The sequence below is a fragment of the Guillardia theta genome (assembly GCF_000315625.1).
Source record: "Guillardia theta CCMP2712 unplaced genomic scaffold GUITHscaffold_38, whole genome shotgun sequence".
Lineage (NCBI taxonomy): Eukaryota > Cryptophyceae > Pyrenomonadales > Geminigeraceae > Guillardia > Guillardia theta.
The window spans coordinates 473624-484121 of NW_005434636.1; the positions used below are offsets into that span (position 1 = coordinate 473624).

Consider the following 10498-nt stretch of genomic DNA (forward strand, 5'->3'; position numbering starts at 1 on the left):
TTTCTTGTAGGCTCAAATACGACGACCCTGGTACATCAGGTTGGTGGACGGGGTGGTGGTCGCCGCCCGTGCTGAAACTCATCATCAGTACGAGGACAATCAGGAGGACTCATGCAGTTTCAGGCGCATGTCCCTCTGACCCTGCCAGCAGCAGGAGCGGTGGGAGGTGGGGTAGGGGTAGCGGAATCTATCTTGTCGACCTCGAAAGGACCGAACACAGGGATACGGGGGTAGTGGACTGAAGTTGACAGAAGAAAAGGGGGTAGGGGGTGTTTGGTACTCCCCCCACTACACCTACTTACACGAAACGAAAACCCTCGGGCAACAAGATCCCCCTTCCTCGCACAGCGACTAACATGCTCTCTGCCGTCCGCGTCTTCCCCAGACGAAAAGCCCTCCATGGCGCCCTCCTCTTCTACAAGGGTAGCCGAGGCGTCAACCTCAAGCTCTCTACCATCCAAGCCCTCTTCCACCTCCCGCAGACTAAGGCTGCCGCCTCCCTGGTACCGATGCTGCCCTGTGTCTGACGAGGTAGCTCTGACTGGTCTACAGGGGCTGTCTCTGACGGCGTTCAAGAGCGCGCGCCGGCGGCTCGGCATCTCCCGATGGCCGTACGAGCGGAAGGCGTCTGGCGACAAGAAGATCGCTGCTGCACAGCGGAAGCCACGGCGGGGACGGGACTCGGGGAGGACGGGGACGGGAGGGAGACAAGACGAAGACGTAGAGGACGGGACGGGGCCGCTGGATCCGGAGTGGATCGCATGGTACATGACGACGAGCGAGGACGGGGGGCTATCATGAGGAGGAGGAAGGGGGGGCAGAGAACAGATGCAAGTGGAAGGGAGGGTAGCCCCACATGCTGTCTAGAGAGAAATCTTATTTGTAACATTATGCAATCATAGCATGAGAAGAGCATTGTGTTGAATACCACGAGGAGACATTGGAACATACAAACTTCGAGTGTAACTTAGATCACCAGAACAAAAAGAAGGCTCGGCTTAGAAGGCAGACCGACTGCTAGTTGTTGGGGCCAAACCTTCATGCTCATATAAATCTTGAATGCATCTGTCGTCTGTCGTTAGCCGTCTTTCACGTTGACTAAGGATCTTCCACCTGAGGCTCTCGGGCCTCCGCACTCATACCTGGACCGGGCTGGTTCGGGATTCCACCATGACTCACTGACCCGCTCAACCAAAGATCTCGTCATGGTGCAAGCTATACCATTCATCACCTGCTCAAGGCCCTTTCTTCCCTTCACTGCAGGTACGGATGGTCCTCTTCATGCTGACGCTTTGCAGGTTCTACCAGGTACTGCAGATCACAATGGAGCCACACTGACAGCAGGGAGGGAGGGATGCGCTCAAGAGGAGGTGCATGGAGACCCCTGCGTTTCGCTGTTTGCGTGCTCGCCTGTTTCGGCAGCATCGAGCTCGGAGGTGTCTTTCCGCCCTTCTGCAGGAGACGTGCGCTACTACTTGTTCTCCAACTCTTTATCCTACTTGTTGTGTGTGCATTCACTCCTGTGGTTGGTGTAGGGGTTTGAGCTGCCTCCTCTCATGTCCATGTGTGCATCTGGGGCGGATTTGTCTAGCCTACTTGCAGGCTACCTCCAATGCTGTACTCATCTTGTGACTGTCAGCTTTCACATTTTCACTTATCTTTGACCGTCAGGTTTAAACGTTTGTAGGCGCATTAACGATGACCCTGGCATATAAAATACCCTTTCCCTGACTAGTAAAAATGCCATTTCCCACTGTTGGCTTTCGAGGATATATAACCTCTTGACTCTGAATAGACTTGCATGTGCAACCTCTCGGCGCTGGCGTGTCCGCCCAGAAGGATGAAGGGACTCCCCGGACGTTGCAGGGTCAGTGCGGCGTACTAAACTTGTGACCTCTTGCCATGCCGATCCCCAACACTGGCAAGTTCGCTGCCATCAGGCGCATTTCCCTCTGACCCTACCAGCAGGAGCGGTGGGAGATGGGGGACCTAACACACAGATAAGGGGGTAGTGGACTGAAGTTGACAGAAGAAAAGGGGGTAGGGGGTGTTTGGTACTCCCCCCAAAACTACTTATTAAACGAAACGAAAACCCTCGGGCAACAAGATCCCCCTTCCTCGCACAGCGACTAACATGCCCCCTGCCGTCCGCGTCTTCCCCAGACGAAAAGCCCTCCATGGCGCCCTCCTCTTCTACAAGGGTAGCCGAGGCGTCAACCTCAAGCTCTCTACCATCCAAGCCCTCTTCCACCTCCCGCAGACTAAGGCTGCCGCCTCCCTGGTACCGATGCTGCCCTGTGTCTGACGAGGTAGCTCTGACTGGTCTACAGGGGCTGTCTCTGACGGCGTTCAAGAGCGCGCGCCGGCGGCTCGGCATCTCCCGATGGCCGTACGAGCGGAAGGCGTCTGGCGACAAGAAGATCGCTGCTGCACAGCGGAAGCCACGGCGGGGACGGGACTCGGGGAGGACGGGGACGGGAGGGAGACAAGACGAAGACGTAGAGGACGGGACGGGGCCGCTGGATCCGGAGTGGATCGCATGGTACATGACGACGAGCGAGGACGGGGGGCTATCATGAGGAGGAGGAAGGCGGGGAAGGAGGAAGGGAAGGAGGATACGATGGTGTAGAGTAATGATGTTTGTAACATTATGCAATCATAGCATGAAGGAGTCGGCTGAATGAATAACGCAAACATTCTTCTCGCATAGAGGAGACAATGGAACGCTTGATTGCATCTCAGAGTTGTGCAGGATTCTTGAAAGCTTAATCTCAGAGAAAGCAGCAGCTGAAAACCATAAAAGCCGATCGACCCACGGACTAGGTTGCAATCTGGACACTGAAGTGAGGACTGGCTAGGCTATTACCATGAGCACGTCGCGATCCAGGATTGAACAAAGACGAATCTATCCCACCCTATCACGGCTGATTCTTGCATCAGGTAGGATGTACCTGTTAGCTGCATAATGATCGGCTTCCCCCCCCCTCCCCCCCCGCTCTTGATGCTCAATTAGATGTTGAACGCGTGTCGTCACTGGTGCCTACCTGTCGTAGAAGGAACTCTTGCCCAGGATACACTGCATGGTAGTAGGAAGTAGGTATTCTGCTCCGACCTTGAGTGACACAAGGAGCAGCGGAGAGGACAACCCATCGGTCTTGAAATTTAGTTCATGACAGAAACGGTCCCTTCGAATCCTTCGGCAGTTTCAACAAGTGAATCAGATTCCTAGATTATGTATGTCTCAGATTCCGAGATCCAAGTCCTAGATTAGCATATCATGTCTTTCGCATGCATTCTCACCATGGGCATCTATCAATCCCCAGACGAAAAGCCCTCCATGGCGCCCTCCTCTTCTAGAAGGGTAGCCGAGGAGTCAACCTCAAGCTCTCTACCATCCAAGCCCTCTTCCACCTCCCAGTGAACTTAGAGACATCTATCTTCTGCTTCTCTATCTTCTTCATCCTTACTTTACTCGTGACGTTGACAATCTCTGTGTTGTGTATACAACAGAATCAGATTCCTAGATTGTGTATGTCTCAGATTACCAGATCAAGTCCTAGATTAGCATATCATGTCTTTCGCATGCATGGGCATCTGTCAGTCTACATCTGTATCGATTCATTTGTAGCAATGTCAGGGTCTAAAGGGACACGAGTGCGTGCCCTACTCTACTTGGTAGAGCATTCTACTTGGTACCAATGTTTTACTCATCCACCAAGGAGCAAGCTCACCCGGTCGCATCTCTACGCGTCCTCGTGACTGATTTTCTTCAGTTAAAACCGCCGTGTAAAACAACCTTCCCCACTTTCCTTACATCCCCGCCCCTGCCATGCCCCCTGCCGTCCGCGTCTTCCCCAGACGAAAAGCCCTCCATGGCGCCCTCCTCTTCTACAAGGGTAGCCGAGGCGTCAACCTCAAGCTCTCTACCATCCAAGCCCTCTTCCACCTCCCGCAGACTAAGGCTGCCGCCTCCCTGGTACCGATGCTGCCCTGTGTCTGACGAGGTAGCTCTGACTGGTCTACAGGGGCTGTCTCTGACGGCGTTCAAGAGCGCGCGCCGGCGGCTCGGCATCTCCCGATGGCCGTACGAGCGGAAGGCGTCTGGCGACAAGAAGATCGCTGCTGCACAGCGGAAGCCACGGCGGGGAGGACGGGGGGCTATCATGAGGAGGAGGAAGGCGGGGAAGGAGGAAGGGAAGGAGGATACGATGGTGTAGAGTAATGATGTTTGTAACATTATGCAATCATAGCATGAAGGAGTCGGCTGAATGAATAACGCAAACATTCTTCTCGCATAGAGGAGACAATGGAACGCTTGATTGCATCTCAGAGTTGTGCAGGATTCTTGAAAGCTTAATCTCAGAGAAAGCAGCAGCTGAAAACCATAAAAGCCGATCGACCCACGGACTAGGTTGCAATCTGGACACTGAAGTGAGGACTGGCAAGGCTATTACCATGAGCACGTCGCGATCCAGGATTGAACAAAGACGAATCTATCCCACCCTATCATGGCTGATTCTTGCATCAGGTAGGATGTACCTGTTAGCTGCATAATGATCGGCTTCCCGCCCCCCCCCCCCCCCCGCTCATGATGCTCAATTAGACGTTGAACGTGTGTCGTCACTGGTGCCTACCTGTCGTAGAAGGAACTCTTGCCCAGGATACACTGCATGGTAGTAGGAAGTAGGTATTCTGCTCCGACCTTGAGTGACACAAGGAGCAGCGGAGAGGACAACCCATCGGTCTTGAAATTTAGTTCATGACAGAAACGGTCCCTTCGAATCCTTCGGCAGTTTCAACAAGTGAATCAGATTCCTAGATTATGTATGTCTCAGATTCCGAGATCAAGTCCTAGATTAGCATATCATGTCTTTCGCATGCATTCTCACCATGGGCATCTATCAATCCCCGGACGAAAAGCCCTTCATGGCGCCCTCCTCTTCTAGAAGGGTAGCCGAGGCGTCAACCTCAAGCTCTCTACCATCCAAGCCCTCTTCCACCTCCCAGTGAACTTAGAGACATCTATCTTCTGCTTCTCTATCTTCTTCATCCTTACTTTACTCGTGACGTTGACAATCTCTGTGTTGTGTATACAACAGAATCAGATTCCTAGATTGTGTATGTCTCAGATTCCGAGATCAAGTCCTAGATTAGCATATCATGTCTTTCGCATGCATGGGCATCTGTCAGTCTACATCTGTATCGATTCATTTGTAGCAATGTCAGGGTCTAAAGGGACACGAGTGCGTGCCCTACTCTACTTGGTAGAGCATTCTACTTGGTACCAAAGTTTTACTCATCCACCAAGGAGCAAGCTCACCCGGTCGCATCTCTACGCGTCCTCGTGACTGATTTTCTTGAGTTAAAACCGCCGTGTAAAACAACCTTCCCCCCACTTTCCTTACATCCCCGCCCCTGCCATGCCCCCTGCCGTCCGCGTCTTCCCCAGACGAAAAGCCCTCCATGGCGCCCTCCTCTTCTACAAGGGTAGCCGAGGCGTCAACCTCAAGCTCTCTACCATCCAAGCCCTCTTCCACCTCCCGCAGACTAAGGCTGCCGCCTCCCTGGTACCGATGCTGCCCTGTGTCTGACGAGGTAGCTCTGACTGGTCTACAGGGGCTGTCTCTGACGGCGTTCAAGAGCGCGCGCCGGCGGCTCGGCATCTCCCGATGGCCGTACGAGCGGAAGGCGTCTGGCGACAAGAAGATCGCTGCTGCACAGCGGAAGCCACGGCGGGGACGGGACTCGGGGAGGACGGGGACGGGAGGGAGACAAGACGAAGACGTAGAGGACGGGACGGGGCCGCTGGATCCAGAGTGGATCACATGGTACATGACGACGAGCGAGGACGGGGGGCTATCATGAGGAGGAGGAAGGCGGGGAAGGAGGAAGGGAAGGAGGATACGATGGTGTAGAGTAGTAATTGAGATGTTTGCAACATGCTTTCACTCACTCCTGTTTGGTCTCAAGCGATCAGTTGCTTTGTTTTTTGTTACATTCTTTGCGCATGGTCAAGCTTCTAGTACAAAAGTCTTGCTGGCAAAGATGAGTGGAGCCTGTGGCGACTGGTAGACCGAGGATCACGTCGCATCTTTGTCCTGATCGCTGTAGTCGCCCCTTCCCCCCCCTTGTCAGCAGGGATCGTAACCCTTCCCTTCATCACCCCTACCTCCCGCCCCGAATTCCACATCCAACGCACTACTCAGAGAGCTTGTGTCTGTTGGAAACGGTGAAGGGACCTCACGGAAAATATCTGTCAGCTGCCAGTTGCGACTCGAGTGGTTACATGATTATCCGGAACCTTGCGACCTCGGGATCCAGTCGCAATTTCTCCTACCCCTCCATCCTAGTGCTGTGAGAGGGGATGGTGGAGGAGGTAAATTTCGGAATTCTCCGAAGGGAGTGGAAACAGGGGAGAGAGGAGGGTGGTGGGAGGTGGGGTACGAAAATCTTGTTACCCGTGACTTGCCTTTACCTCTCAAAGAACCTACCCCTCCCCCCCCCCCCTCCCTGCACAGTGCGTGCCCTACTCTACTTGGATGTCTATCCCCTTGTAGTAGGGGTTTTGAGAAGTTTGCGTGGATTTCTGGGTAGGGGTGGTACCAAGAGACGAGACAAGACAGCTTCTGTACTCCCACTAGAACCTAGCACAGCAGTTGCTCCGCACTCCCTCGACATCCCCGCCCCTGCCATGCCCCCTGCCGTCCGCGTCTTCCCCAGACGAAAAGCCCTCCATGGCGCCCTCCTCTTCTACAAGGGTAGCCGAGGCGTCAACCTCAAGCTCTCTACCATCCAAGCCCTCTTCCACCTCCCGCAGACTGAGGCTGCCGCCTCCCTGGTACCGATGCTGCCCTGTGTCTGACGAGGTAGCTCTGACTGGTCTACAGGGGCTGTCTCTGACGGCGTTCAAGAGCGCGCGCCGGCGGCTCGGCATCTCCCGATGGCCGTACGAGCGGAAGGCGTCTGGCGACAAGAAGATCGCTGCTGCACAGCGGAAGCCACGGCGGGGACGGGACTCGGGGAGGACGGGGACGGGAGGGAGACAAGACGAAGACGTAGAGGACGGGACGGGGCCGCTGGATCCGGAGTGGATCGCATGGTACATGACGACGAGCGAGGACGGGGGGCTATCATGAGGAGGAGGAAGGCGGGGAAGGAGGAAGGGAAGGAGGATACAATGGTGTAGAGTAGTAATGATGTTTGTAACATTATGCAATCATAGCATGAAGGAGTCGGCTGAATGAATAACGCAAACATTCTTCTCGCATAGAGGAGACAATGGAACGCTTGATTGCATCTCAGAGTTGTGCAGGATTCTTGAAAGCTTAATCTCAGAGAAAGCAGCAGCTGAAAACCATAAAAGCCGATCGACCCACGGACTAGGTTGCAATCTGGACACTGAAGTGAGGACTGGCAAGGCTATTACCATGAGCACGTCGCGATCCAGGATTGAACAAAGACGAATCTATCCCACCCTATCACGGCTGATTCTTGCATCAGGTAGGATGTACCTGTTGGCTGCATAATGATCGGCTTCCCCCACCCCCCGCTCTTGATGCTCAATTAGATGTTGAACGCGTGTCGTCACTGGTGCCTACCTGTCGTAGAAGGAACTCTTGCCCAGGATACACTGCATGGTAGTAGGAAGTAGGTATTCTGCTCCGACCTTGAGTGACACAAGGAGCAGCTGAGAGGACAACCCATTGGTCTTGAAATTTAGTTCATGACAGAAACGGTCCCTTCGAATCCTTCGGCAGTTTCAACAAGTGAATCAGATTCCTAGATTGTGTATGTCTCAGATTCCGAGATCAAGTCCTAGATTAGCATATCATGTCTTTCGCATGCATGGGCATCTGTCAGTCTACATCTGCATCGATTCATTTGTAGCAATGTCAGGGTCTAAAGGGACACGAGTGCGTGCCCTACTCTACTTGGTAGAGCATTCTACTTGGTACCAAAGTTTTACTCATCCACCAAGGAGCAAGCTCACCCGGTCGCATCTCTACGCGTCCTCGTGACTGATTTTCTTCAGTTAAAACCGCCGTGTAAAACAACCTTCCCCCCACTTTCCTTACATCCCCGCCCCTGCCATGCCCCCTGCCGTCCGCGTCTTCCCCAGACGAAAAGCCCTCCATGGCGCCCTCCTCTTCTACAAGGGTAGCCGAGGCGTCAACCTCAAGCTCTCTACCATCCAAGCCCTCTTCCACCTCCCGCAGACTGAGGCTGCCGCCTCCCTGGTACCGATGCTGCCCTGTGTCTGACGAGGTAGCTCTGACTGGTCTACAGGGGCTGTCTCTGACGGCGTTCAAGAGCGCGCGCCGGCGGCTCGGCATCTCCCGATGGCCGTACGAGCGGAAGGCGTCTGGCGACAAGAAGATCGCTGCTGCACAGCGGAAGCCACGGCGGGGACGGGACTCGGGGAGGACGGGGACGGGAGGGAGACAAGACGAAGACGTAGAGGACGGGACGGGGCCGCTGGATCCGGAGTGGATCGCATGGTACATGACGACGAGCGAGGACGGGGGGCTATCATGAGGAGGAGGAAGGCGGGGAAGGAGGAAGGGAAGGAGGATACAATGGTGTAGAGTAGTAATGATGTTTGTAACATTATGCAATCATAGCATGAAGGAGTCGGCTGAATGAATAACGCAAACATTCTTCTCGCATAGAGGAGACAATGGAACGCTTGATTGCATCTCAGAGTTGTGCAGGATTCTTGAAAGCTTAATCTCAGAGAAAGCAGCAGCTGAAAACCATAAAAGCCGATCGACCCACGGACTAGGTTGCAATCTGGACACTGAAGTGAGGACTGGCAAGGCTATTACCATGAGCACGTCGCGATCCAGGATTGAACAAAGACGAATCTATCCCACCCTATCACGGCTGATTCTTGCATCAGGTAGGATGTACCTGTTGGCTGCATAATGATCGGCTTCCCCCACCCCCCGCTCTTGATGCTCAATTAGATGTTGAACGCGTGTCGTCACTGGTGCCTACCTGTCGTAGAAGGAACTCTTGCCCAGGATACACTGCATGGTAGTAGGAAGTAGGTATTCTGCTCCGACCTTGAGTGACACAAGGAGCAGCTGAGAGGACAACCCATTGGTCTTGAAATTTAGTTCATGACAGAAACGGTCCCTTCGAATCCTTCGGCAGTTTCAACAAGTGAATCAGATTCCTAGATTGTGTATGTCTCAGATTCCGAGATCAAGTCCTAGATTAGCATATCATGTCTTTCGCATGCATGGGCATCTGTCAGTCTACATCTGCATCGATTCATTTGTAGCAATGTCAGGGTCTAAAGGGACACGAGTGCGTGCCCTACTCTACTTGGTAGAGCATTCTACTTGGTACCAAAGTTTTACTCATCCACCAAGGAGCAAGCTCACCCGGTCGCATCTCTACGCGTCCTCGTGACTGATTTTCTTCAGTTAAAACCGCCGTGTAAAACAACCTTCCCCCCACTTTCCTTACATCCCCGCCCCTGCCATGCCCCCTGCCGTCCGCGTCTTCCCCAGACGAAAAGCCCTCCATGGCGCCCTCCTCTTCTACAAGGGTAGCCGAGGCGTCAACCTCAAGCTCTCTACCATCCAAGCCCTCTTCCACCTCCCGCAGACTGAGGCTGCCGCCTCCCTGGTACCGATGCTGCCCTGTGTCTGACGAGGTAGCTCTGACTGGTCTACAGGGGCTGTCTCTGACGGCGTTCAAGAGCGCGCGCCGGCGGCTCGGCATCTCCCGATGGCCGTACGAGCGGAAGGCGTCTGGCGACAAGAAGATCGCTGCTGCACAGCGGAAGCCACGGCGGGGACGGGACTCGGGGAGGACGGGGACGGGAGGGAGACAAGACGAAGACGTAGAGGACGGGACGGGGCCGCTGGATCCAGAGTGGATCACATGGTACATGACGACGAGCGAGGACGGGGGGCTATCATGAGGAGGAGGAAGGCGGGGAAGGAGGAAGGGAAGGAGGATACGATGGTGTAGAGTAGTAATTGAGATGTTTGCAACATGCTTTCACTCACTCCTGTTTGGTCTCAAGCGATCAGTTGCTTTGTTTTTTGTTACATTCTTTGCGCATGGTCAAGCTTCTAGTACAAAAGTCTTGCTGGCAAAGATGAGTGGAGCCTGTGGTGACTGGTAGACCGAGGATCACGTCGCATCTTTGTCCTGATCGCTGTAGTCGCCCCTTCCCCCCCCTTGTCAGCAGGGATCGTAACCCTTCCCTTCATCACCCCTACCTCCCGCCCCGAATTCCACATCCAACGCACTACTCAGAGAGCTTGTGTCTGTTGGAAACGGTGAAGGGAACTCACGGAAAATATCTGTCAGCTGCCAGTTGCGACTCGAGTGGTTACATGATTATCCGGAACCTTGCGACCTCGGGATCCAGTCGCAATTTCTCCTACCCCTCCATCCTAGTGCTGTGAGAGGGGATGGTGGAGGAGGTAAATTTCGGAATTCTCCGAAGGGAGTGGAAACAGGGGAGAGAGGAGGGTGG

General features: G+C 54.2%; 7 protein-coding genes across 7 annotated transcripts; all 7 read left to right on the forward strand.

Annotated features, from left to right (window-relative positions):
- Positions 1-356: 356 nt before the first annotated feature.
- GUITHDRAFT_109311 (RWP-RK domain-containing protein) lies at positions 357-801 on the forward strand (the record flags this gene model as incomplete). Its single annotated transcript, XM_005831815.1, has 2 exons — positions 357-503; positions 553-801. The coding sequence occupies 2 exons, from the start codon at positions 357-359 to the stop codon at positions 799-801; spliced, it is 396 nt and encodes a 131-aa protein (XP_005831872.1).
- Positions 802-2134: 1333 nt separating this feature from the next.
- GUITHDRAFT_109312 (RWP-RK domain-containing protein) lies at positions 2135-2579 on the forward strand (the record flags this gene model as incomplete). The annotated part of the gene is made up of 2 exons (XM_005831816.1): positions 2135-2281; positions 2331-2579. The coding sequence occupies 2 exons, from the start codon at positions 2135-2137 to the stop codon at positions 2577-2579; spliced, it is 396 nt and encodes a 131-aa protein (XP_005831873.1).
- Positions 2580-3829: 1250 nt separating this feature from the next.
- GUITHDRAFT_109313 (RWP-RK domain-containing protein) lies at positions 3830-4217 on the forward strand (the record flags this gene model as incomplete). Its single annotated transcript, XM_005831817.1, has 2 exons — positions 3830-3976; positions 4026-4217. 2 exons carry the CDS (start codon positions 3830-3832, stop codon positions 4215-4217), a joined length of 339 nt encoding a protein of 112 aa, XP_005831874.1.
- A 1203-nt stretch (positions 4218-5420) lies between these two features.
- On the forward strand, positions 5421-5865 carry GUITHDRAFT_109314 (RWP-RK domain-containing protein; the record flags this gene model as incomplete). Its single annotated transcript, XM_005831818.1, has 2 exons — positions 5421-5567; positions 5617-5865. The coding sequence occupies 2 exons, from the start codon at positions 5421-5423 to the stop codon at positions 5863-5865; spliced, it is 396 nt and encodes a 131-aa protein (XP_005831875.1).
- An 826-nt stretch (positions 5866-6691) lies between these two features.
- GUITHDRAFT_109315 (RWP-RK domain-containing protein) lies at positions 6692-7136 on the forward strand (the record flags this gene model as incomplete). Its single annotated transcript, XM_005831819.1, has 2 exons — positions 6692-6838; positions 6888-7136. The coding sequence occupies 2 exons, from the start codon at positions 6692-6694 to the stop codon at positions 7134-7136; spliced, it is 396 nt and encodes a 131-aa protein (XP_005831876.1).
- Positions 7137-8090: 954 nt separating this feature from the next.
- GUITHDRAFT_109316 (RWP-RK domain-containing protein) lies at positions 8091-8535 on the forward strand (the record flags this gene model as incomplete). Its single annotated transcript, XM_005831820.1, has 2 exons — positions 8091-8237; positions 8287-8535. The coding sequence occupies 2 exons, from the start codon at positions 8091-8093 to the stop codon at positions 8533-8535; spliced, it is 396 nt and encodes a 131-aa protein (XP_005831877.1).
- A 954-nt stretch (positions 8536-9489) lies between these two features.
- GUITHDRAFT_109317 (RWP-RK domain-containing protein) lies at positions 9490-9934 on the forward strand (the record flags this gene model as incomplete). Its single annotated transcript, XM_005831821.1, has 2 exons — positions 9490-9636; positions 9686-9934. The coding sequence occupies 2 exons, from the start codon at positions 9490-9492 to the stop codon at positions 9932-9934; spliced, it is 396 nt and encodes a 131-aa protein (XP_005831878.1).
- Positions 9935-10498: the final 564 nt, after the last annotated feature.